The following is a 27980-nucleotide window of genomic DNA, read 5'->3' on the forward strand; positions in this document are numbered from 1 at the left end:
CGTCCTCAGCTCTGGAAGTGGGCAGCACAAATAGTGAAGGCCATTCTGCCTCTGCCAACAAAATGACATAAGAAAGTGAGATTTTCCCAGAAAACCACTGTAATTGTACGCTGTATATCACCCTCAATTTTGAAGAAAATTTCATAGAGTCTATCCGGGGCGCAACTTGTGTTGCCTGCAGTTTCTATTGTAATAAAGGTATCAGTTGCTCTTGCCTCCAGACAGGGACACAATGCCTCCAGCACTATGATAATCTCCACTGCCGATCGTACCACCTGCATGCAAACAGTTCAGATCAGGAGCGGTGTAAAAGCTTTTGTGCTCCACGATTGCACCCATCTCTATTTCTGATGATCTCAAATCAATTATTGCAGTGGTGTCATTCTCAGTAAGGATGACTGACATGGGTCAACATTTAAAAGAGTTTATATAAAGAGTTAAGCCAAATACATGAATGATATCATAACCATAGGTTAGCAATGAATATTACAGGTCATAGATACAAAGAACTCAGTAAAGTTGAATGCAAAATCTGCCATAGATCTGACTTACAAAGTGGAGAATGGAGTTCCTGGTTACAGAGGAAAAGTACGCCTTTTTATAGGACTTTTTTATAGGTATAAATGATTAAGCAACATAGTGCAAGGGAGCGTGTGTGATGTCTAGCCTTGTTCTGCAGTGTGAAGCTTCCCTTCCAGTACTAAATACTATGCCAGTGTATTATATGTTGCACTGTGTGTGTGCTGTACATTAAATTACATAGTTTGAGTGAAGAAAATGGTTCTGAAACATGTCACCTGCCTCAAAGAAGCATACATGTATCAAGTAAAATCATATTTACCTTCTTTAAAAGATAGATTTGTGCGTTAACATCCATAGGTGGTTAAATGGGAACACCCATTTGTAACCCATTGGATGCACACAAAAAAAAATAGCATTTGTAGTCATTGGTTTAAGGTCACTTTCCAATGCAAGATATTTCCAACAGCCACAGGCCTGGACACATCTGGTCCAGGGTTTGCTTTCCAAGGTAATCATTCTAGAAAAGGGAAAAGAAAAAAAAAAAAAGACTGCCTGCGAAGAGAAAATTCCATCTTTAAAATATCTATTAAATCAAGTAATCTTAAAAGAACCATTATTCACATGTATTTATCAATTTCATCTTTAGTGAGGTCTATCTTATTTGGAAACTTCAGGGTTAGAGCTGTCTATATACTACACAGTGTGATATCAAATATAATATTGCTATTCTATCTTACAGAGGTTGAAGAAATCTGGACTTCTCTTTCAAAGGTCATCCGTGCTGGGAACATTCCTCAGCGAGGTCTGGGGCGGTGTGCAAGGCCCATGCAGGAGTCCTGCAGTGCCAACTTAGCATTTCATCATTCTGCAGTCGATGGGCTGCCTTCTCTTGAAGTGAGATATTGGTGATAGGTGTGATTTACAATGTATAAAGTATAGGATTGGAGCAGCAAGAGCCTTAGCTACATAGACAGGTTTAGGCTACTTTGCCAAAAGGGAGAAGACAGGCCATAGTAGTGCTTTTTCATGAGCAGTTTGCGTTACAAGTGGTGTTCATTCATCCTGGGACTGAGTGGAAGTTGCATTCTCTGGAACCGTTCTTGCAAAATGGATCCAGGGTAGAGAACATTTCAGGGTGAAGTCCATCTAGAGTGAAAAAAAGACAGGATATATTGGCTTGAGAGAACCAAAACGCATCAACTCTTCTCCTACCAACAGCCTCTTCTGGGCCCTTGTCCCACTCTGATTCGTTTCATTGCTGCTTTCTCCAAAGCTTTTCTTTGTACTTGCTCCCTTTGTCACAGTTTTCCTCTTTCCCTCCACCCTCCTGTCTCTCTCTTCTGTCTTTATCTCTTAATGCAGAAAAAGTACAAAAGTAAGCAAGAGTAAGCTATTTGTGAAGTGGTCTCAATATTTGTTGAATATTCATGACAAAATAACTTCAAGGCCACTATCACTATGTCCCTGATCTGTGTCTTTACCTGGTTCCATTCATACAGAACCTCCAGGAAGAAGGGGAAAAAGGGAGACAGACAAAAAGAAATGACGTGAGTATGTATGAAAGAGATAGAAAGAAGAGAGGGAAGGAAGAAAAGGTAATGCAAAGAGAGTGCAAAAGAAATGAGAGGAAGAACAAAGAAGGAAATCTGAAAAAGGAAAGAACACAATATAAAGCATGACAAGAACTAACAAGAGAAAGCTAATGTAAGAAATTGAGGTATTAGTTGAGGGATGGAAGACCCACTCAAATAATAACAGTGCTTATCATGGTGAACCATCAAAATGCACTAAATAACCTGAGCTCCACCCAGGCCCGTACTGGCCGTTGCGGGCACCGGGCAATCCCCAGATGCGCGGAAAGGGTGGGGGTTGGTTTTGGGCCTCTGGGGGCCGTTTGTTAGAGGGCCACAGTCCCTGGCAAAGAGCGCGGTCGCACCCCCCCTTCCCCACCTGGGGTGGGGGGGCCAGCCGAGCACTTCAGTCAGAGTGCATCAGAAATCAGGCAAAAAGCTTGTAGTAACCATGCAAAATGGGAACTAACCAGCTAGCCCTTGGAGTTACTTTGGTGGTCCTGTGTTCAAGGTAGCAAGTTCAATCTTTCTTCCGCGGGCAGCAAGGGCAGCAGACTAGCCCCTCTAGCAGCAGGGCAGAAGAGCAGCAGATCAGACTTCCATCCATTGCTCCAGACATTTTGTGTTCGAGAGTCAACTTTTATCACCAGTGCCAGCCTGTGTTTGGGGATGCCCAACTCTAGCTCCCCTTACTACTTCATGAGGCAGGTTCCAGACCACCCATATAGTGAAACAGGTGAGTGTGGTCCTGTACACGACTCAGCCACTGAAACAGTGAGAGCTCAGTAAAAAACAAACTACTTGGATTCTGAGACTTTGAGATGAAATTGTAATCTGACCGGCTGAATTTTGAATGAACCTTAGCTTTGGACCGTTCAAGGGTGAGCAGTAACACGATCCCTGGGAGAACTTCCCTAAATACAATTGTCAACAATGCGGTTTTGCTCTCGGAATGCCAGCAAGCTGCAGATCGCTTAAACGCCATGGCAGACGTAGTAGGCCTGTTAAGTCTAAAACCGTCTCTTCACACTCCTCGTTACATTTCTGGAGTGTCAATTGTAGATCTCTCCCACAACACAAGTACAACATCTTTGACTTCATCACTGATGAGCAACCGGATTCTGTGTTTCTTACGGAAACCTGGCTACATGACAGTTCTGGCCCCGATATTGCCGCTGCAATTCCCCCAAATTACGTCATCGTAAGAAAGGATAGAGTTTTAGGCAAAGGGGGGGGGGGATAGCCTTGATCTTCAAATCTAAGTACACCTGTAAATTTGAAGACATTCCTCTTAAAGGTTGCGAGGCAGCCCTGTTTAGACTAACTATCAACCCTCAGTTTACAATGACAGGTCTATTAATCTACTGCCCTCCTAGGAATGCTAATCCCTGGGTTTCTTCCTTGCCAGATTTCCTGGCCCCCTTGCTGCTTAGAGCAGCCAACTTCACGATTCTCGGGGACTTAAATATCCAACTCGAAGATTCCGACTGTACGTCCACTAAACAGCTTATTTCTATTCGACGTTTTTAACATTCAATTATTGAACTCTGCCCCTACACATCATGCTGGTCATTTATTAGATCCCATCTTATCAAATCTACAGTTGGACTGCTCTCAGAAAGCACGCCCAATAGAATGGTCCGACCACTTTGCTGTGCCTTTTTCATTGGATACTACCAGGACAGTATCACAGATTGGAAAGGAAATAGATAAACGAACACGCAGTTGGGGATAAAATTAACATGCCAGATCTTAATAAACAACTATTGAGGACACTTCCTAACACTGACCTACCTATCTCTGCACTAAATTGTGCAGTTGGTCAGTGGTTAAATAATGCTGTTGATTCCACGCTTCCTTTGACATCTAAGAAAACTATGCCTCATCATCCCCCTGCACCTTGGTTTTCCGACAAGCTTAAGTGCCTTCGCACTCAATGTAAGATTTTAGAAAGAAAATGGAGGCGCAATTATTCTCCTACTCGCAAAGTAGCTTATAGAGAAGCTCTGAAGGGCTACCATAATAGCTGCAAAACAGCCAGAGCAGATTTTACTAAAAAACTTTGTCTCAGATGCACAAAACTGCCCTAAGGTGCTCTTTTCAGTTGTAAAAAAACTGACAGGAGCGGACTCTATTCCTACGCCCCCGTGCTTGACGTGGTTCAATGCCAATCCTTAGCTGACTTTTTTGTAAAAAAAGTCGACTTGATCTATGATCTCTTAACCCCGTCTCCGGTGGTAACACCTCTTGCATCTGGCGCTGTGCAGTCATCTGCTATTGTTAATGACGTCGCCAAACTCTCTGTATGGCAGCCTCTAGACAATGCTTCTTTCTCTTCTTGTCTAAATAGTGTGCGCTCTGGTTCTCCGTGCGATGCACTTCCGGCTAAAATACTTAAACAATTAGATTACTCTACCCATCAGATCTTTGTCAAATTGTTAAACGCCTCACTTACTGAGGCACATGTACCCCAGCCATGGAAAGCTATGGTAGTGCCCTTGTTAAAAAAGTCCGGTGCTGATATCTCGAATCCTGCTAATTTTCGTCCAATATCCTTGCTACCCATCTTTTCTAAAGTGTTAGAGAGACACATTAATACCCAGCTCACTGAACTGGTGGAATGTTCTGGTTTCTTACATTCCTCCGAGTCGGGTTTCCGGTCTCGCCACTCGACCGAGACAGCCCTTCTTGGGGTGACAGAGAGTCTCCGACACGGTGTCGATCAGGGTGAAACTATGGCGCTCATTCTGTTGGATTTGAGCGCAGCTTTCGACACCGTGTCACATTCCATCCTTCTCGACTCTCTGCGGTCTCTTGGTGTGGCTGGTATGGCCTTAGCCTGGGTGGCCTCCTTTCTTGGTGAGCGAACCTTTCAAGTTTTCTCTCCTAAGGCGGCATCAGCGGTCTGTCCCTCAGCGCCGGGTGTCCCCCAAGGGTCCATACTCAGCCCCCTATTGTTCAATCTTTATGTAAAACCCTTGGCTAACATCGTTGAACAGGCGGGGGTGACCCCGTTCTCCTACGCTGATGACACCCAGATCGTCTTCTCTCTATCTGGACAAGACAAGAATAACCCCTCTGCACTAAAGTCGGGCCTCACTCTTGTGGCTGACTGGATGCAGAGGAATTATCTTAAACTGAATGGGGAGAAGACAGAGGTGGTCATTCTGGGGAAAAATAAGAACCTCTGGGGTCCTCAGCATTGGCCAAATGAGATGGGTTCACTTCCTGTACCCACACATGCTGTACGGAACTTGGGCGTCCAAATTGACGACAATGAAGCAGCAGGCCACTAAGGTCGCAGCAACCTGTTTTTCCACTCTTAGGTGGCTACAAAAGATCTTATGGATGCTTCCTATTCCCTCCCGTAGAACGGTTGTCCAGGCATTGATAACATCTCGCATGGACTACGGTAATATACTATATTTGGGTGCTGATGTAGCCACTGTTAAAGTATTGCAGGTTGTACAAAATGCAGCCGCGCGACTCTTGAAGAATGTTCCCAGAAGAACTTCGGCATTATCTGCCTTGTATGATCTTCATTGGTTGAAAATCTCAGCCGCATAAAGTTTAAGACATTATGCTACATGTTCAGAATCAAGCAAGGCATTGCACCTACTTACTTACAGAAGCTGGTGCAACCCTACAGGCCCAAACGGACCTTACGATCCTCGGAAATTGGCAATTTCTCTATACCAAGATTTAAGCTGGCAAGGATGGGGGTGACGCTCCTTCTCCTATCTTGGTCCCAAATATTGGAACGCCCTGCCCACAGCCCTCAAATTAAAGACCAGTCTTCTTCGTTTTCGCAGAGCACTGAAAAAGCTGTTGTTCACATAAGCAGTTGGTTACCTGCATGCTGGCTATCTGATATCTTCTTCTCCAGTCTATCCCTAGCGCCGGAAAACCCACTGTGGGTAGCTGTGCGCGGTAAAAGTTTAAAAAAAAATAAAAAATGAGCATCAAGAGAAGGAGAAAATTACCCAATACATTTTTCAAGATTAGTTCACACTATCCCTATCTGGAAATCTGGGGTATCCCAATTGGGAATGTTCAGACCTTATTGTGAGCAGTATCTTGAGATCTTTCTTTAAACTGTTCCCAAGACCTTTCACTGCACTGCCCCCAATACACTATACTGTGCTGTCTCCAGAATATACAATGCACAGTCCCCCAGACTTCAGTCTGATCTGTCTGAGTTCTTACTGTCAACCGTCTCTCAAACCTTACTGTGAACTGCCCCCAAGGCCTTAGTATGACCTACTCCTGAAACCATACTCTGAGATATCCATAAGACCTTACACTTGCAGGTCCCAAGACTTTACACTGGGTTGTAGACCGTGCTGTCCTCAATACCTTACATTGTGCTCCCCCTCAGACTTACACCGAGCTGACCCTTCCTGCACAAATAATGTACGGGCAACCTTACACCGTGTAAGGCTGATCGAGCATTCCTTGAGGCGACTCAGTCGCTGTATTTCAATAAGGTGAAGAAACAAATACAATTTTTCTCCAAGTTGATGGCAACTTTAATTCAGTCGTAATTAAATCATATTACGTCATATGATAAAACATCCATTAGTAAAGCAATCGATTATAGGACATCAATGGAAATAGTGGTCAATTATCCATAATTTTTACACATTGAAAAATGCACCCCCGATGCATTTCGAGCCGCAGCTCTTCTTCAGGGAAAATATTCTACAAGAAACAAAACGAAAATAAATGTATCGCTTCCTGCACAAACACATTCCTGCCTACAACAAAGGCAATCTTGACCCATGGTGCAAGCGTGCACCCCCGATGCATTTCGAGCCGCAGCTCTTCTTCAGGGGGAATATTCTACAAGAAACAAACGAAAATACATGTATCGCTTCCTGCACAAACACATTCCTGCCTACAACAAAGGCAATCTTGACCCATGGTGCAAGCGTGCACCCCCGATGCATTTCGAGCCGCAGCTCTTCTTCAGGGGGAATATTCTACAAGAAACAAACGAAAATACATGTATCGCTTCCTGCACAAACACATTCCTGCCTACAACAAAGGCAATCTTGACCCATGGTGCAAGCGTGCCTGCATTGGTGTAAGGCTGCCCATTGTCAGCCAGCACAAGGAAAGAACAGGAGAAGCTGTATAATGTTAAAGGAGCGCAAGGCGAGGACGGGGATGTGCCATAGAATGTTAAATATGGCGCATTCCTGCCCTCTCCCTTTCATGTAGTGGTGAATTGCGTAAACATTTGATACACCTGGGCCACTGCGTTCAGTAATCCAAAACTACCAGGCAGCAATAGCAAAGGACTGAGGGCTTTAATTTGACTTTAGTGGACTAGTTGCTACATCGCAAATGTGGTGGATACCTTTTCCTTCGTATTACATCTGCACTACAGCCTACTGCGGGATGGGAATCCTAGCGTTTAATAAGTATAAATATGACCCGTAGACTCTGTATAGATGAGCTTGAGATTCAGTACTTCATAGCAATGAGATGTAGCAGGGCAGATAGGTTACAGTGAGGTTGTGTACAGTAGTCGTGGCTGTTATCGATAGGTCTTCATCTGACCTTCCATTTCAGATTCAAGATGGCGTCCAGCAGGCTCACAGCGCCATGTTCTCGGCTGCTCCCAAACCTCTGTCAGGCCAGTACACTGGGAGCTTGCCAGTGAGGTGGTGTGGCAGGTTAGTGGCTCCGGTTACAGTAGAGGTGAGAGGAGTGCACACTAAGGGCCAGATTTACTAAAAAGTCATGCAGCAAGACAACTGGATGTGGCTCATTCCTGCTCTCCCTCTGCGCCGATGCACTCAAAGCAGCCGAGTGCCAATGCAGGAACCCTTGTACCATCGTGCAAAGATACCGGTCTTACAGGCAGGATTCTTTATGGGCACCTTCCTGTGCAAAAACAATCACCTGATACATTCTACAGCATACACAGAATTAGAAAAATGTAACACACATAGAAAGAAGTAGTAAGAAGGAAAAATAGCTATGCACTTCAATGCCTATGCACTTCAACGCCTTCAGATGGTGCAGAACCAGGCAGCTCGCCTGGTGCATGGCCTATCGAAATTCCATCACTCCCCCCCCCCCTCTTCTCACGGCCCTTCATTGGCTTCCAATTAAACAAAGAGCCCTTTTCAAACTTGGCTGCCTCACCTTCCAAGCCCGGGCAGGCACTGCCCCCGCATTTATCAATTCTGCCATTACCAATTACAGCCCTGCCAGAGACTTACGTTCTTCCTCCAAGTCCTTGTTAGTCATCCCCCGGTTCAAGAAAAAACGATCCGGTGGCCAGAAATTCTCGGTACTTGCACCTACTTTCTGGAACTCCCTTCCCCTCCCTCTCAGATCCTCACCCTCCTACATAGAGTTTCGCAGAGCCCTCAAGACCTTTTTGTTCCAGCAAGCTTTTAGCCCATAGCCCCTGTCTTTCCCTTTCAGTTTGAAATCCTATAGCGCCAAGAAACTGCCTAGTGAATGTGCGCTCTACAAATAGCTAAAAATTCAAATTCAAAATTCAAATAGCTACTCCCTTCAATCAGTCTTTGCCCCACCCTGTTCTCTATGTAGATCTTGAGTGTAGGTACCTTTTTAATCAAAAGCAGAGCTGTTCTACAAATGTGTGCAGTTTCTGTAGGAGCAAAGCAAGTACACGTGGAATCCATGGGTGAGCACAGAGCCCATGAAAACCAGCTTTCTTACTGCTCATAGACCGACACTCTTCAGTGTCTTGAGGGTCTAAACCTCACTCCATAAGAACCAGAACACAAAGCGAAGGTGGCATGTCTCACTGATGCTTTCTTACCTTACAGCCGGACTCTGAGCAGTAGACATCCGACACCTGCAGCTAGGGCGATCACTGTGCTGCTGAACAGCACACTGCTTGCTCTGTTGCACAGGTCAGAAGTGCAGCAGTAAGAAGAACTGTAAACCTCTCCAGTAGTTCCAGAGACATCCCTACACAGTGCTTCACAGCTCTTGCTTACAGTTGTGGTGTCTGCACAGAAACAGAGAAAGGTTATTCAGAGAGGACTATCAAGTCAAAGAGCTCTGGTGCAATTCATATACTTTCTGAACAGCACTCCTCGTCCTCCCAATAAACACTAGGGCCCACATTTACTAAGCTTTTACATGGGCGCAGTATCGCTTGTGGCTTTCCGTTGACAAATTATGTTTTTGGGCATTTGCCACGCCATGCAATGTTGCTTTGCATGCTTTAGTAAAAACAAAGTGACGCAACCCACAGCATAGCGCTGCCTTGCGTTACTCTGCGTCGGGTATGACATGGGTGGTGCATGGGTGTTCCATTCATGTAATTCACACAAACCAAGCTTTACAAAAATGCTATTTGTCCTGGTTACTTCCACATTCCTTTGTGCTGCATTCAGCACCAAAATATCCTACAGGTAACTCATACCCTCACGCCATGGTGCAAGGGTTCCTGCATTGGCACTAGAGAGCACACAATCCACCAGCGCTGTTGGAGAGCAAAAGTGGGCAATAACATAGTAGATATGACACATTTCTGTTCTCTCGCTTTCAAGCAATGTAGCAAGGTAAGTTGCCACATACACCCATGTACACATAGATTGCCATTTACATATACATGTATGCACATATAGAAACTAAAATACTCACACACACGTCATCACCCCTACACATACGTTCACATTGATGGTCATCACATTTAGATGTATGCACAGACATAATAATCGCACACACTTCCCATCACACACACCCATGTTCACAATTGCCATTCAAACATACACATAGACAAATTGACACTAAAATACTAGCACACATATGACATCCCACACATCTGCACACACAATATACTAGCCTACATTGATTTTATGATTTCCTCCCTATTATACGTTCCCACCTATTCCAAAGAGCCACCAAATTTGTCAAAACAAAATGAACACCTCTCAGCTTTGAAAATGCTCTAGTCTACTGTCGGCCATCCATTAATAAATGCTGCCTCTCTAAAGTCACACTCTACAATAAATAAGATTGGTTGTACATCTAGTATAGAGAAGATGGGGGCTTTGAGAAGCCCATTGCTGCTGTACATCTAGCACAGAGACAAGAATGAGGCTTCGAGGAGCCTATTGCTGCAATACATCTAGCACAGAGACGAGATGGAGGCTTTGAGGAGCCCATTGCTGCTGTACATCTAGCACAGAGAAGAGATGGAGGCTTCGGAGGAGCCCATTGCTGCTGTCCATCTAGCACAGAGAAGAGATGGAGGCTTCGAGGAGCCCATTGCTGCTGTCCATCTAGCACAGAGAAGAAATGGAGGCTTCGAGGAGCCCATTGATGCTGTCCATCTAGCACAGAGAAGAGATGGAGGCTTCGAGGAGCCCATTGCTGCTGTCCATCTAGCACAGAGAAGAGATCGAGGCTTCGAGGAGCCCATTGCTGCTGTACATTTATCACAGAGAAGAGATCGAGGCTTCGAGGCACCAATTGCTGCTGTACATCTAGCACAGAGAAGAGATGGAGGCTTCAAGGAGCCCATTGCTGCTGTACATCTAGCACAGAGAGGAGATGGAGGCTTCGAGGAGCCCATTGCTGCTGTACATCTAGCACAGAGAAGAGATGGAGGCTTTGAGGAGCCCATTGCTGCTGTACATCGAGCACCCAGAAGAGATGGAGGCTTCGAGGAACCCATTGCTGCTGTACATCTAGCACAGTGAAGAGAAGGAGGCTTCGAGGAGCCCATTGCTGCAGTACATCTAGCACAGAGAAGAGATGGAGGCTTCAAGGAGCCCATTGCTGCTGTACATCTAGCACAGAGGAGATGGAGGCTTCGAGGAGCCCATTGCTGCTGTACATCTAGCACAGAGAAGAGATGGAGGCTTTGAGGAGCCCATTGCTGCTGTACATCGAGCACCCAGAAGAGATGGAGGCTTCGAGGAACCCATTGCTGCTGTACATCTAGCACAGTGAAGAGAAGGAGGCTTCGAGGAGCCCATTGCTGCAGTACATCTAGCACAGAGAAGAGATGGAGGCTTCGAGGAGCCCATTGCTGCTGTACATCTAGCACAGAGAAGAGATGGAGGCTTTGAGGGGCCCATTGCTGCTGTACATCTAGCACAGAGAAGAGATGGAGGCTTCGAGGAGCCCATTGCTGCTATACATCTAGCACAGAGAAGAGATAGAGGCTTCGAGGAGCCCAGTGCTGCTGTACATCGAGCACAGAGACAAGAAGAGTCTTCGAGGAGCCCATTGCTGCTGTACATCTAGCACAGAGAAGAGATGGAGGCTTCGAGCTGCTCATTGCTGCTGTACATCTAGCACAGAGAGGAGATGGAGGCTTCGAGGAGCCCATTGCTGCAGTACATCTAGCACAGAGAAGAGATGGAGGCTTCGAGGATCCCATTGCTGCTGTACATCTAGCACAGGGAAGAGATGGAGGCTTCGAGGAGCCCATTGCTGCTGTCCATCTAGCACAGAGAAGAGATGGAGGCTTCGAGGGCCCATTGCTGCTGTCCATCTACCACAGAGAAGAGATGGAGGCTTCGAGGAGCCCATTGCTGCTGTACATCTAGCACAGAAAAGAGATGGAGGCTTCGAGGAGCCCATTGATGCTGTACATCTAGCACAGAGAAGAGATGGAGGCTTCGAGGAGCCCATTGCTGCTGTACATCGAACAGAGAGAGGAGATGGAGGCTTCGAGGAGCCCATTGCTGCTGTCCATCTAGCACAGAGAAGAGACAGAGGCTTCAAGGAGCCCATTGTTGCTGTTCATCTAGCACAGAGAAGGAGATGGAGGCTTCGAGGAGCCCATTGTTGCTGTACATCGAACAGAGAGAGGAGATGGAGGCTTCGAGGAGCCCATTGATGCTGTACATCTAGCACAGAGAAGAGATGGAGGCTTCGAGGAGCCCATTGCTGCTGTACATCGAACAGAGAGAGGAGATGGAGGCTTCGAGGAGCCCATTGCTGCTGTCCATCTAGCACAGAGAAGAGACGGAGGCTTCAAGGAGCCCATTGTTGCTGTTCATCTAGCACAGAGAAGAGATGGAGGCTTCGAGGAGCCCATTGCTGCTGTACATCGAACAGAGAGAGGAGATGGAGGCCTCGAGGAGCCCATTGCTGCTGTACATCTAGCACAGAGAAGAGATGGAGGCTTCGAGGAGCCCATTGCTGCTGTACATCGAACAGAGAAGAGATGGAGGCTTCGAGGAGCCTATTGCTGCTGTCAGTCTAGAACAGAGAAGAGATGGAGACTTCGAGGAGCCCATTGCTACTCAACCTCTAGGAAAGTGACATGCAAGCATAATGTTTTCACGTATGCTAATGCAAGCAAACACATGTAGATACAAATATATGAATTTGCACGCACACACAAACAAACATGCAAATACATACAGAAATTCTGGCACATAGAAACAGATGTGCATTGATATTTTCAGGAACACAGGCACTCATATGCACACATATGTACTTATGCAAAAACAGGCTGTTAGACCTGGCACCTTGGCGTGAGTTTCCCTTCCACTTTTTGCTGATGTGCCTCAGATGTTTTTGCTGGTGTCCGCTGCTCAGGGCCACAGTGCAAGTGCTCCCAATGTAAAGTATAAATGTGATTGATGTTCATGATTGGTTCATTGGATTTACTGTCAGGCCAGTAGAGTGCACCAGGAGTGCCAGGGCTTGTGAATGCCAATAATGCTAGTGGGCCTGCAGCGCTGCTTTTGCCACCCACAGAAGCAGCCTTTTAAAATGTGTCTAGGGTCTGCCATTGCAGAACCTGCGTGCAGTCTGGTACTGTCATGCTGGCTGGGCAAGTGCACACACTTGCCAGCCCCTAAACCTTCCCTTTGCTTCATATTAGTCACCTCGATGGTAGGCCCTTGGGCAGGGTGCATTGTAAGTGTAAGGTAGGACATGCTCTGATGTCCAATATCCTTGGAAGGACATGGCTTTTGTAGTTCGGACTGGACTGTTCCCATGGGGCAACAGGGTCAGAGCTGATTTGCATATCGCCATTGTCTAACCCAGGGTGGTGTGGAGTGCAAAAAAACGATGGATTTGGGCCCAGATCTTTTGACTGGGGGAATGTGTGACATTGATCCACATTCGGTCCATCACTTGTTGTTTTTGCAATTGCCGCCCTAAGTGCGTTGGGGATGCCCAGACGTGGGTCCCAGGCACTCCACACCACTTGGAGTCAAGCCAGCCGGGCTGATGAGAGGTGTTACCTTGGAAGGACATGGCTTTTGTAGTTCGGACTGGACTGTTCCCATGGGGCAACAGGGTCAGAGCTGATTTGCATATCGCCATTGTCTAACCCAGGGTGGTGTGGAGTGCAAAAAAACGATGGATTTGGGCCCAGATCTTTTGACTGGGGGAATGTGTGACATTGATCCACATTCGTTCCATCACTTGTTGTTTTTGCTGATGTATGTGGCATGTCCTAATAGTGAATTACAGCCAAATTCGTTTTTCACTATTGCAAGGCTACCTGTTCTTAGGCCAAGATGGGCTGCTGGAATTATTACACTCTATAATCCCAGCAGGCTCAGGGAACATGGAAGAAAGTCAAGTTTAGGATGCCTGAACTCAGAATAATAAAAGACTTATTTTAGTAAAGATCATTTTAATATCCTGTGTTTGCAAATGCTACTTTTAGAAAGCTAGCATTTGCTTGCCTAACCATTTCAGCCCGCCTCTGCTAGGATGTGTATCTGACTGTCTGGGTTATGTCAGTGACAGGGCTTAAATGCAAGGATTACACCTTAGTGGGAGGTGGGAGTGCCCCTGGACTATGAATAGGGCTGTGCTCTGCCACCACAATGCTGGCTCCACCTCCTAAAGAACGACTGATGACTCAGCCCGACACCTGGCCCAGGAAGAGGGAGGACTGTCAAAGTCATCCTGGCTGCCCCTGTCCACACAATGCTGGCTCCACCTCCTGTGGAGCGTCTGATGTGCCATCCCTGCTCCCTGAAAGGAGAGACCAAAGTACACCCAACAAAGTGCTCAGAGGCTGAAAGAAGTTATGCAGAGGCCCCCCTGGCCTGTAAGAACAAAGAAAATGCTGTATAAAAGTAGGAGCCCTGCTCCTTGCAAACTAGAATCCTGTTTCCCACAACGAACCTCTGCCCAACTAGAAGGAGAAGAAGCTGGAAGGACTGGCCTGCTGTCTGCCTTGCTGAGGAAGGAGAGGAGAAGACTGCTGACTTGTGCTAGAAAATTTCTCCAAGGGCTTGATTGAGCTTGCCCGTGATCTGAACCCCAGGACCAGTGGGTTTTGCTGTGCTTTGAGTCGTCTGACATCTGAGGCCGAGTATTTCCTCCCGCCGGAGGTGAAGTCTGCACCCTCTCGCCCCCTCCTAGGGCCGTGGTACCCGGGAGCCAGCCTGCCCTCTTGCCCTTGAGAGCCTCTCTCTGTTTAGAGTCGCTCTCTGCCCCCGGGCTAAAGCCGGCCGCTCCTCTGCCCCCGCCTGCTACTGGAGTGCCTAAGCGTCTTCGCCCCTCCAGCCTACAGCCTGGGCGGCCACCCATGCATGACAGTGCACCTGGCGGCCCCGCTTTGCCCTTTTGTCCCAGGAGAGGCCGCGCCGCATCGTGAAGGGACCCCCCCTTTGTACAGTCCGTGCTGAGGGGTCCCGTGCTGCGCCCCGCTGCTGACTGAGATATTCCGCCTTTGACCAGACCCCAGAGCACCCTCCGTGACTGCCGCACACTCGTGGAGTGCGCCGCTGGAACCGGAACACACAGTAAGTCGTACTGACCACTTCCGCGCACAGGGCTTGTCTCGGGTTCGGGGCCCGCAACGTTCTTCTTTCCCCGTAGCCCTGTGCGTCACTTCGGTGGTCTAGGTACATCCCCCCCTCGTCACGACTGGGCGCTTCATTGATCACCACCCGAAGCCCGGTTCAGTCTTGACGTGCCTCGTAGCGCCTCTCCCAAGCGCACTCCAGCCTCTGAGTCTCTGGGCAGCAGCGTGCATAACCTTGGTGACAGCCCCGTAAGCTTCATTGTCAGGAGCGGTACGTCGCGTACCCCGGCTCATGCGAGAAGTGCGAGTATTGGAAGGGGTGCCAGGATTTCACCTGTCCGAAGCGCTACCAAGTGCAGGACCGAGTCCCTGAGGTCCCAGAGTTGTAGAAACTTACCTAATCCATTTAAAACCAACAAAGAACTAAGAGAAGCGTTTTTTAAGCAAAATAGACTAAAAAGGAAAATTTTAACTGTATCCAAGAACACTGCCTATTTACAATCTGGTGGCCTAAACTAAAATCGTTATATTGGTCTTGTGATAAGCCTTACCTGCACAGATATATTTTTATAGAAAGAAGCTGTATTTTGATAACCACAGCCTGGTGTCCATTTGTGGCGGGAGTGGTACATTTACTGTGTGTGATTACAAATGCTTAACTCAGAAACGCCTGAAGAATAGCCGTGGCTGCTCACGCCACGCACCTAGAGAGTGAGCAAGGGTAATTCTAAGGGGTCATCCAACGCCCCGACTTGGAGGAGAGGGTCCCTGCTTGTCGCAAGTGAATACTTGCGCCAACCAGAGACCGCCAATTCTAACATTGGACGCAGCAGTGAGGATTTGCGAATTTGCATTTGTAGTTGACATACAGTGAATTGCTGATCACCACTTAGTGAGAGCAGACCTATAACGCAGCCACAGATTTCCATTTTTTTAACTTTGTTGAGAAATCTCCTATTTCTTGGAAGCCATGCCTGGCTCACTCCCTACTGGAAGAGCACTCTCTGTGATCTCTGGAATTGAAGATGTGGATTGGGAACACAGGACTGGTGGGATACACAGTGGAGCAGTTGAAAGGCTACTGTGTAAAGTTCAGAGTTGCACACACAGGGTGCAAAAAGAAAGCCCAATACGTCAAGGCGCTGAGAGCCTGGAAAGAATCAAGAGAGCCACAGAATGCAGTGGATATCATACCACCAGATGGCATTGTGTATCCCAGCAGAGGCCTGTCCCCAGAGAAACTGGCAGACAGGGCAGCAGACAGGGCACATGCAATGGAGATGGCAAAGTTAGCTGGACAAATGGAAATGGAGAAGCAAAGATTGGCCATGGAGGGGCAACAAAGCCAAATGGACCATGACCTGAGATTGAAGGAGTTGAAGCTGAGAGGTTTGGGAACAACTCCTTCTGGTGGCAACACACCGCCGGTACAGGTAGAGTCCAGGGTGTACATACCCAAAGATGTAGTTAAGGAGTTCCTTAAGGGGGATGACATAGGACAGTGGTTTAGGGCCTATGAAGTAGCCATGTCCTCCCACCGGGTCCCTGACAAGGATTGGGGAGCGGGTTTTTTGGGGGAGGTTCCTTAGCGAAGGGCGGAACACCCTACTAGATTTGCCCACTGAAGAACACCCTTCCTATCCCCACATGAAAGAGGCCTTAATGACCAGGTATGGGCTAACCCCTGAAATGTACAGACAAAGGTTCAGGGTGTGTGAAAAGCATCCTGGTAGTATGTATGTGGAGTATGTGACCAGTTTCTGCAGAACACTGGATGGTTGGGTGAAGGGTAGTAAGGTAAATGATTTTCAGGGGCTTCTTGATTTAATGGCATGGGAGCACTTGTCGCAACATTGTTTTCCTGAGCTACGCCGGCACCTGATTGATTGCAAGCTGTCCAACCCGAAGAAGCTTGCTGAGGAGGCAGACCGCTGGCTCAGCACCAGGGTCCACAAGGGTCCAATGGGAGACTCCGCCAGGGGTGGGCAGGGTCCCCAGCAGAAGAGTGGGGGGGGGGGGGGACAGGGGTAAACCAAGAGGGTTCCAGCGAGGCCCCCAAAGTAATCCCCAAGGGAACCAGCAGAGAGGTTCTCAGCCTCCCCACCCCCGAAGCAGACCGGGGCCCCAACAGGTAGACCTGTTCCAAAGGGGCCCTTTAAATGTTACAGGTGTGGTGACCCGGGTCACATTTCCCCTGACCCTAAGTGTCGCCTGTTTGGTAAACCAGCACCCACTGGTGCTCCACCCCGGCAAGTGGCTAGTGTTAATTTGTGGGAAGAAGTAGTAGTCCCCGGGGTGGAGATCCTGTCCAGATGATCCTAGTCTCTTTAGGAGACAGTGAGATGGTCCCTGAGAACTACCTGCCCTCTAACACTAAGAAATATGGGCAGGTGGTGACCATCAATGGTAAGAAAGCTGAGGCTCTTAGAGATATAGGAGCCAGTGTGACTGCAGTGAGGCAGCACCTGGTGTCTCAAGAGCAGGTTGTACCCCATGCCTACTGTAGGGTTATCAATGCTGACAACTCAGAGAGTCAGTGTCGATTGGCTCAAGTTCCCCTTCGAGGGGGGGGGGGGGTCACTGGTACTCTGCAGGTTTGTGTGAGAAAGGCCATGCCTGTAGACTGTTTGCTAGGGAATGGCCTGGAAGACTCCCCTTGGGTAAAGGTGGAGAATACGACCCAACTGAGGATGGTGGGCCTGCCTGACTGGACATGCGTGACCACCCGGTCAATGGCAGCCAGTAGGGGTGCTCAAGAGATCCTGGGGCCTGAAGGAGAGGCCCAGGAACCGGCCTTAGAGAGAAGGTGCAGGGGGCGCGGGAAACCGGCCCCTGAAGTTCCCACGGTCCAGGAGGAAGCAGGCCTTGAGGTCTGATTGGGTAGGGTTCAGTGGTGTACTTGGGACACCAAGTGGGGAGTGGCAAGGTGGCACCCTTGCAACCCAAAATTGAGACCATCCTGGCTTGGGAACCCGCCCAAGACCCAGACTGCAGTGAGAGCCTTCCTGGGGCTCACTGGGTACTACAGGAGGTTTGTCAAAGGCTATGGCACTATTGTTTCCCCCTTGACAGAGCTGACTTCTAAGAAGCAGCCCGGGAATGTGATCTGGACTGACACCTGTCAGAAGGCTTTTGACACCCTGAAAACTGCCATGTGCACGGCGCCTGTGCTCTTGGCTCCTGATCTCTCCAAGGAATTTCTAGTGCAAACAGACGCTTCAGAGCATGGTGTAGGGGCTGTTGTCTCACAGATGACTGAGGAGGGCTGGGGCCAACCTGTAGCCTTCATCAGTAGGAGGTTAATTCCCAGGGAACGTAGGTGGAGTGCAATAGAGCGAGAAGCTTTTGCTGTGGTCTAGGCACTGAAGAAGCTAAGACCCTACTTGTTTGGGTCTCACTTCCGGGTTCAGACAGACCACAGGCCCCTCAGATGGTTGATGCAAATGAGGGGTGAGAACCCAAAACTGTTGAGGTGGTCCATCTCCCTACAGGGTATGGACTTCACGGTGGAACATCACCCTGGCACAGATCACGCCAATGCTGACGGTCTGTCCAGGTTTTTCCACCTTAGTGATGAGGAACTCCCTGGGGAAGGGTAGTTCTCCCCACATTTCAGCTGGAGGGGACACGTGTTAGACCTGGCACTTTGGCGTGAGTTTCCCTTCCACTTTTTGCTGATGTGCCTCAGATGTTTTTGCTGGTGTCCGCTGCTCAGGGCAATGCGCCATGGCCAATCCGTGCCGCAGTGCAAGTGCTCCCAATGTAAAGTGTAACTGTGATTGATGTTCATGATTGGTTCATTTGATTTACTGTCAGTCCCCAGTAGAGTGCACCAGGAGTGCCAGGGCTTGTGAATGCCAATACTGCTAGTGGGCCTGCAGCGCTGGTTGCGCCACCCACAGAAGCAGCCTTTTAAAATGGGTCTAGGGTCTGCCATTGCGGAACCTGCGTGCAGTCTGGTACTGTCATGCTGGCTGGGCAAGTGCACACACTTGCCAGCCTCTAAACCTTCCCTTTGCTTCATATTAGTCACCCCTATGGTAAGCCCTAGGGCAGGGTGCATTGTAAGTGTAAGGTAGGACATGCTCGGATGTATGTGGCATGTCCTAATAGTGAATTACAGCCAAATTCTTTTTTCACTATTGTAAGGCTACCTGTTCTCATAGGCCAAGATGGGATGCTGGTATTATTACACTCTAATCCCAGCAGGCTCGGGGAACATGGTAGAAAGTCAAGTTTAGTATGCCTGAACTCATAATAAAATACTTCTTTTAGTAAAGTTTGTTTTAATGGTGTGTTACCGCTACAACGCATCTTTTACAACGCGTTCCGTTACAACGCGATTTTTACATCGCAAATACCATTACAATGCATGCCATTACAACGCATGGCATTACATAGCAGATGCTATTACAACGCATGGCATTACATCGTAAGTATTGGTAAGTATTTAATTTTTTTTTTTATTTTATAATTGATTTAATTATTATTAATTATTTAAAAATATTCATTTCGTTTTTAAATATTATAAATTAAATATATTAATTTAAGTATTTTTTAAAATAAGTATGAGTATAGGAGTATATGTTTTGGGGTACTGATGTATATGTTTTGGGGTGTTTGGGTATTTTTAGGTTTTAGGGCAGTGTTTGGGTTTTGGGGTACAGGGGTGTTTTTAGGTTTTAGGGCAGGGTTTGGGTTTTGGGGTACAGGGGTGTTTTTAGGTTTTAGGGCAGGGTTTGGGTTTTGGGGTACAGGGGTGTTTTTAGGTTTTAGGGCAGGGTTTGGGTTTTGGGGTACAGGGGTGTTTTTAGGTTTTAGGGCAGGGTTTGGGTTTTGGGGTACAGGGGTGTTTTTAGGTTTTAGGGCAGGGTTTGGGTTTTGGGGTACAGGGGTGTTTTTAGGTTTTAGGGCAGGGTTTGGGTTTTGGGGTACAGGGGTGTTTTTAGGTTTTAGGGCTGGGTTTGTTTTTTGGGGTACAGGGGTATTCCGACTTTATATAAATTAAATTAATTAAATTAATTTTATTTAATTTAATTAAAATAATAACTGTATTTACAATTATTAATTTAATTGTTTTAATAAACGATTATAATTAAATTATATTATTTAAAAATGTTTAATTAATTAAATTCTTTTAATTTTATTAAATATAATTATATTCTGTATTATTTATAACTTAATTAAATTATAATTATATTTATTGTTATTAATTACATTATATTATTTTCTATTTATAAATTTTTTATATATCATTAATTATATTATTTTAAATATATTACATTAATATCAATTTTAATATTAATTAAATTACTATAATTAAATTAATTAGTGTTTTAAAAATGTTATATTATTTTTATTATTTTAAATTAATTTAATTAACTTTATTACATTTTTTTTAAAAAAGATATACTTACCTATACTTACGATGTAATGCCATGCGTTGTAAAAGTATCTGCTATGTAATGCCATGCGTTGTAATGGCATGCATTGTAATGGTATTTGCGATGTAAAAAACGCGTTGTAACGGAACGCGTTGTAATACATCGCGTTGTACTGACACCAAGTTTGTTTTAATATCCTGCGTTTGCAAAAGCTACTTTTAGAAAGCTAGAACGTTTTCGAACGGACAAGCGCGGAACACGCCGAGATCACCACCATCCCGACTCGTCAACACTCGCGAAAGCAAACAGAATCTTACACGGCCCCCGAAGAAGGGCTAAAGCCCGAAATGCATTGGGCTACCGGGCCACTTGTTAAAACACCATGAGAATAATCATGTGACGAACTCAAAATGAACAATTAAAAGAACAAATTTAATCATACAATCGAACTTGGTTTACACTTTATGAACAAATCATTGAACTTAGCACAGAGTGCTCTGGAGAGACACTGATCTCGAGGGAACAGTGCGTTCGACACTCTTGCAAGATGCACACTCGGGTAAAAAAAATATGCTAAGTGGTCTAATGCAGAATTTTTAGCAATTTGATTAATATTGTGTTCTGCAAATTTCAGAAATTGTGACTTGCCTCCTTATTTAAAATGTGTGCAGGCATAGTCTTCACAGCTCCTAAAAAGACAACATATTTCAAGTGCAATGAAACTTATGAGATCTTTCAGATACATCTTACATCTCACTGCGTCACTTATAATGTGTCTTGCACCATTTTGATTTTGCAAACTTTGGGGTTGAACATTTTACTGTATTTGCATTTCAGCATCTGGCTGTGCTTACTTCCTCTGTCCACCACTTTCATGCAGAACCCGCTTGCAGGTATAGAGCAGTTTGTGGCGGTCTTGCAGGCTGTAGTGTTCGGTGCATTCCTGCATGTGTAGCACTGTAGAGAATGGGCTGAAAGGAGAAAAGAAAAATATATGAAACATTTGAAGTCATGCTCCTGACCCCCACTCTCATGTTACATGCAATGTGGCCTCTGGGAGCCTTTACAATATTAACCTATAATTCACCTGTGTGGATGGGGTCAGCGTTTCCCCTGTCCTAGGGCAGGCTGCGGTTTGTCCCTGTGTCCAAGGCCAAGGCCAGAGCCTTCCCTCCACACATAACAGAGTAACCACCAGAGCTGCCAAGGTTTCAGGCTGCTATGTGTGACCTTCCATAATGTCAGTGAAATTATAAGTGACATTTCAATGACAATGAGTGACAACTTCACGAGAGTAACATGAAGCAATGAAGACGAGGGAACGGAATAGAATGCATTGCAAGGAATATGGCGCGGGCAGGACTTCATATCCCAGAATGCACCATCCCTTGGACACTTACCCCACAAGACTACAAGCCCATGTCGAAGAGAACGGAACAGAATGCATTGCATTGAATATGGAGCAGGCAGGGCTTCATATCCCAGAAAGCACCATCCACTGGACACTTACTTCACAAGACTACAAGCCCATGCCAAAGAGAACGGGATAGAATGCATTGCATTGAATATGAAGCAGGCAGGACTTCATATCCCAGATTGCACCATCCACTGGACACTTACTTCACAAGACTACAAGCCCATGCCAAACAGAACGGAATATAATGCATTGCATTGAATATGGAGCAGGCAGGACTTCTTATCCCAGATTGCACCATCCACTGGACTCTTACCCCACAAGACTACTAGCCCATGCCCATGTCAAAGAGAACGGAATAAAATGCATTGCATTGAATATGAAGCAGGCAGGACTTCATATCCCAGAATGCACCATCCCTTAGACACTTACCCCACAAGACTACAAGCCCATGCCATGTCAAAGAGAACGGAATAGAATGCATTGCATTGAATATGGAGCAGGCAAGACTTCATATCCCAGAATGCACCATCCCTTGGACACTTACTTCACAAGACTACAAGCCCATGCCAAACAGAACGGAATAGAATGCATTGCATTGAATATGGAGCAGGCAGGACTTCATATCCCAGAATGCACCATCCACTGGACACTTACCCCACAAGACTACAAGCCCATGCCCATGCCAAAGAGAATGGGATATAATGCATTGCATTGAATATGGAGCAGGCAGGACTTCTTATCCCAGAATGCACCATCCCTTAGACACTTACCCCACAAGACTACAAGCCCATGCCATGTCAAAGAGAACGGAATAGAATGCATTGCATATGGAGCAGGCAGGACTTCATATCCCAGAATGAACCATCCCTTGGACTCTTACCCCAGCAGACTACAAGCCCATGCCAAAGAGAACGGAATAGAATGCACTGCATTGAATATGGAGCAGGCAGGACTTCATATCCCAGAATGCACCATCCCTTGGACACTTACTTCACAAGACTACAAGCCCATGCCCAGAATCTGGAACTTGCTTCCGCCTCAGCGCCGGACCACCTCCTCCTCCCAGGCCTTCAAAACTGACCTCAAAGCTCTCCTCCTTCAAAGACACTCCTGAAGTTAATTCACGCCCTCTCTATTATCTGATGGAAGAACTCCCATTATAGAAAACTCCACTCTCCATGACCTTGGATGTGCCTTCCCAGTGTGCTCTCGTGGTTTGAGTGTTTGTCATTTATTGCAGTACTCTCCTTCTACCTGTGTTTGGTGCTCTTTTGTAACATGCACACGTCTCTTTTCTCTTGTAACACACTGTATGCTACCTCACATTTTGTTTGCTTTAGATACTTGCACAGGTGCCACCATTGCATAAGTCACGTTTGTTCTTATGCTCGAGCATCTGCCTTTTATCCTTTCAGACGCGGTCGCTCCTCACACTGCTCCCGGCTCTGCTTGACCACCTGGTATCGTAGCGCTATACCGCCAGACTGCAACCCGCTACCTTGCCTTGCTCCCACAAGCACTTCTGCCAAATAGATTAATTCGATTGAGACCGCAGCGCTAGATTGCCTGATTGTGGACTTATTAATTGCTTTCTGAAACATATCGTAGCACTAGATTGCCAAAGTGCGCTTTTACAATTGTGCTGTTTTTATCTGTTGTGCTGTTTTCATCTGTGTCTGATTGTACCATTGCATTGCGTTGTTTCGGTTTGTTCCCCAGTCCTGTTCCGCTTTGGCTCCCTGCTATTTTGTTGTTGTTGTGCCTCCCGGCCCGGATCTCCGCCCCGCACCCGCCTCCCAGCTGCTCCTCCCTCGCCCCTCCCCTCTCCACCACCCACATATGACAGATGCTTTTGCGTGCAGCGTTCACGTGCAGCGTTCGCGTGCACGCGCAGTGGTCGCGCCCCAGGCGCGCCAAAGGTAAGCCCGTCTACGCCCGGCCAGCGCCAAAACCCCTGGCCCCCACAAAACCCATCCCGCCCGCATAACATACGACGCCGCAACCCTCTCAGCCCTTAACCCGGGCCGACTCCCAACCTGCTACCGAGCCGCACCAGGACACACCCATGGACCCTTCACCTGCCATTCCTGCAAGTTCTGCTGCATCAGGACCCACACCAAATCCACAAACTCCAAACATAACTCCGACACTAACCACCTAAAGTGCATCCTGCTCAACACCCGCTCTGCCCACAGACACTCCATTGAACTCTGGAATCTACTCGACACCATATCGCCGGACGTCGCTTTCCTTACAGAAACATGGATGAACGCCTCATCAGCACCCGACATCGCCATAGCCATCCCGGACGCCTACAAGATCATCCGTAAAGATCGCACCAACCCAACAGGAGGAGGCATCGCCATCGTCCATAAGAACACCATCCGCATCACGACCAGTTCCGACGATAACCTCGCTTCCGCCGAACACCTTCACTTCCAAATCCACACCGACCCCAGGACCACACTTAGAGGCACCCTCATCTACAAACCACCAGGACCCCACACACAATTCAGCGAAGACATCACTGACTTCATCAGCCCCCATGCCCTCCCCTCCGAGAACTACATTCTACTGGGAGACCTCAACTTCCACATGGAAAAGAAAAACGACAGCAACACCACCACCCTCCTAGACAACCTGGCCAATCTCGGACTCAAACAACTTGTTGACACCCCCACCCACCTTGCCGGACACACGCTCGACCCAATCTTCACCTCCAGCAAGCACATCTCCTTTGACCACACCACAGCTCTCCATTGGACGGACCACAGCTGCGTTCACTTCAACTACAATAAGACCACGACCCACAACCCCCCACAACCTATTCCTCGAAGAAACTGGAACAAAATCACCACCGACCAGCTCATCACATCGCTTCACCAAAACCCCCCTCCCAAATTATCGGACCCAAACCAAGCAGCCACCAACCTCACACAATGGATCACCCACAGCACAGACAAACTAGCACCCTTGAAAAACCATTTAATCAAGCAAGGTAGCAAAAGAGCCCCCTGGTTCAACGATGACCTTAAGAAATCCAAGAAGCTCTGCCGTACTCTCGAGAAAACCTGGAGAAAAAACCCAACCACTGACAACTTAGCCAACCTCAATAACGCCACCCGCAAACACCACCAACTGATACGATCCACCAAGAAATCAGCATTCAAGGATTGACTTGACAACAATACCCAAAACAGCAAGGACTATTCAACATCGTCAAAGAATTTACTAACCCCACCGCCGGCACCAACAACATCACTCCCTCCCAAGACCTCTGCGACTCTTTCCTCATTCTTCCACAACAAAATCGCCGTAATACATAACAGCTTTGAAAACCAGTCCGGAGACCAACCCACTCCACCCTCCCCCGAACCTAAACTGCTCTCCAACATTCTTTGCGACTGGAACCCAATCACCACGAAGACACCATCCGCCTGATGAACTCCATCCACTCAGGATCGCCAACCGACCCATGTCCCCACTACATTTTCAACAAAGCAGACTCCATCATCGCTCCCCACCTCCGAGATGTCATCAACTGCTCCTTCAACTCCGCTACCTTACCGGAAAACTGGAAACATGCCGAACTCAGCGCCCTTCTAAAGAAACCCACAGCAGACCCCACCGAACTTAAGAACTACCGCCCCATCTCACTCCTCCCATTCCCCGCCAAAGTCATCGAGAAAGCCGTCAACAGTCAGCTCGCAGCCTTCCTTGAATCCGACAAATCCCTCGACCCTTCACAGTCCGGCTTCCGAGCCAAACACAGCACCGAAACCGCCCTCATCGCAGCAACCGACGACATCCAAACATTACTGGACAACGGAGAAACAGTTGCCCTCATCCTACTCGACCTCTCCGCAGCCTTCGACACAGTCTGTCATAGCACCCTTATACAACGCCTCAGCAACGTCGGAATACAAGGAAAAGCATTGGACTGGATCATCTCGTTTGTCGCCGGAAGAACCCAGAGAGTCCGCCTCCCCCCGTTCAAATCAGAGGCCACCAAAGTCATCTGCGGCGTACCACAAGGATCTTCACTCAGCCCCACCCTCTTCAACGTTTACATGAGCCCCCTTGCATCCATTGCGCGCCAACACAACATCAACATCATCTCCTACGCAGATGACACCCAGCTGATCCTCTCCCTCACCAAAGACCCAAACACCGCCAAAACCAACTTACACGAAGGAATGAAAGAAGTAGCCGAGTGGATGAAGAACAGCCGCCTTAAACTAAACTCGGACAAAACGGAAGTCCTCATCTTAGGATCATCCCCTTCTGCCTGGGATGACTCATGGTGGCCACCGGCCCTGGGAACCGCACCCAGTCCCACGGACCACGCACATAACCTGGGCTACATCCTGGACTCCTCCCTCTCGATGACCAGACAAGTCAACGGCGTCTCATCATCATGCTTCAACATCCTACGCATGCTCAAAAAAATATTGCGTTAGATCCCCACCGAAACAAGAAAAATGGTCACCCACGCACTGGTCACAAGCCGACTGAACTACGGAAACACCCTCTACGCCGGAACCACAACCAAACTACAGAAAAAACTCTAACGCATCCAAAACGCCTCAGCCAGACTCATTTTGGACATACCTCGACAAGCTCACATCTCCAACCACCTGAAAGACCTCCACTGGCTTCCCGTCAACAAGAGAATAACTTTCCGTCTCCTCACCCACGCACACAAAGCCCTCTACGACCTAGGACCCGACTGCCTCAACACGCGACTTTCCTTCTACACCCCCTCCCGCCAACTTCGATCGTCCAATCAAGCCCTCGCCGCAATTCCGCGCATCCACAGATCCACCATGGGGGGTAGATCCTTCTACTTAGCGGCCAAAACCTGGAATTCCCTCCCCACCCACCTCCGCCTTACACAGAACCAACTCTCCTTCAGAAAGCAACTAAAAACTTGGATATTCGATAAGTAAAACACCTCCCTCCCTCAAGCGCCTTGAGACCCTCCGGGTGAGTAGTGCGCTATACAAATTGTAGAACTTGAACTACTTGTACTTTGTACTCTTTTGTAACCCGCACACGTCCCTTGTTCCTCCTCTAATACACTCTTGTATTTTGTGTGCTCACAATTGTCACTTTTGCCTCATGTAACAACGTTTGCTTTTGAAATTTGTTCACTTGTAATTTTCTCCTCATGTATCAGTTATGTTCCTATTGTGAAGCGCTCGGACACCTTCGGGTAAAGTCGGCGCTATATAAAAACGTATAAAATAAAAAAATATATAAGTCAAAGAACGGAATACAATGCATTGCATTGAATAAGGAGCAGGCAGGACTTCATATCCCAGAATGCACCTGCACCATGCCTCAGAGCGTAAATATGTCCATAAACCTGGGTTAGGATTATACACAAGACGGGAAATGGCACCACATATTACATGAGGCCTTAACACTCCTTTTCTTCCAGCCACATTTATTAATTATTACAGCTCCTCTGGCTGTTAGGGACCGCCCTCTATGCACCCCAAACACAGCAGAGAGGCCATAGATAGAAGGGTTGTCCTCCCGCTTGGCATTGTTGCAGAAAGACTGAGCCTCCGGTGCTGTCCAGAGCCCTGCACACCCCCTTCATTCATGCATTCATCCGTCCATCCCCTCGGAGCGCCTCGAGGGAATGACAGCAGCAGTGGGCGCTGCACACATCCATTCATCCATTCATCCATTCATCCCCCATGGAGCACCTGGAGGGGCTGGCGGTAGCAGTGGGCGCTGCACACAGCCATTCATCCATTCATCCCCCATGGAGCGCCTGGACGGGATGGCGGCAGCAGTTGGCGCTGCACACAACCATTCATCCATTCATCCCCCATGGAGCACCTGGAGGGGCTGGCGGTAGCAGTGGGCGCTGCACACAGCCATTCATCCATTCATCCCCCATGGAGCGCCTGGACGGGATGGCGGCAGCAGTGGGCGCTGCACACAACCATTCATCCATTCATCCCCCATGGAGCACCTGGAGGGGCTGGCGGTAGCAGTGGGCGCTGCACACAGCCATGCATCCATTCATCCCCCATGGAGCGCCTGGAGGGGCTGGCGGCAGCAGTGGGCGCTGCACACAGCCATTCATCCATTCATCCCCCATGGAGCGCCTGGAGGGGCTGGCGGCAGCAGTGGGCGCTGGACCCTTCCTTACCTCCCTGGCAGAGACACAGCGCGAGCAGGACCAGCAGACAGCGGGGCTCCATCACAGGAGCGGTCAGGGACCCCTCACACACCGGCATTTTTTAAGGAGGAGCCTCCGTGAGGGGCAGACGGCGGAGCCAATGGGAGAACAGGCGGGGATTTCAATCTGAAGCTCGGGGCTTTTCCAATGCATT

The 27980-nt window shown here is 47.8% G+C and overlaps 1 protein-coding gene across 1 annotated transcript; it reads right to left on the minus strand.

The window, feature by feature from the left end:
• Window positions 1-410: 410 nt before the first annotated feature.
• Window positions 411-27864, minus strand: LOC147718120 (lymphocyte antigen 6E-like). Its single transcript, XM_086919195.1, has 4 exons — window positions 27797-27864; window positions 21065-21181; window positions 8899-9090; window positions 411-1668 (listed from the first exon to the last, which is right to left on the minus strand). The coding sequence occupies exons 1-3, from the start codon at window positions 27846-27848 to the stop codon at window positions 8900-8902; spliced, it is 360 nt and encodes a 119-aa protein (XP_086775321.1). The 5' UTR covers window positions 27849-27864; the 3' UTR covers window positions 411-1668; window position 8899.
• Window positions 27865-27980: the final 116 nt, after the last annotated feature.

The sequence above is a fragment of the Lissotriton vulgaris genome, chromosome 4_2 (genome assembly GCF_964263255.1).
Source record: "Lissotriton vulgaris chromosome 4_2, aLisVul1.2, whole genome shotgun sequence".
Classification (NCBI taxonomy): Eukaryota; Metazoa; Chordata; class Amphibia; order Caudata; family Salamandridae; genus Lissotriton; species Lissotriton vulgaris.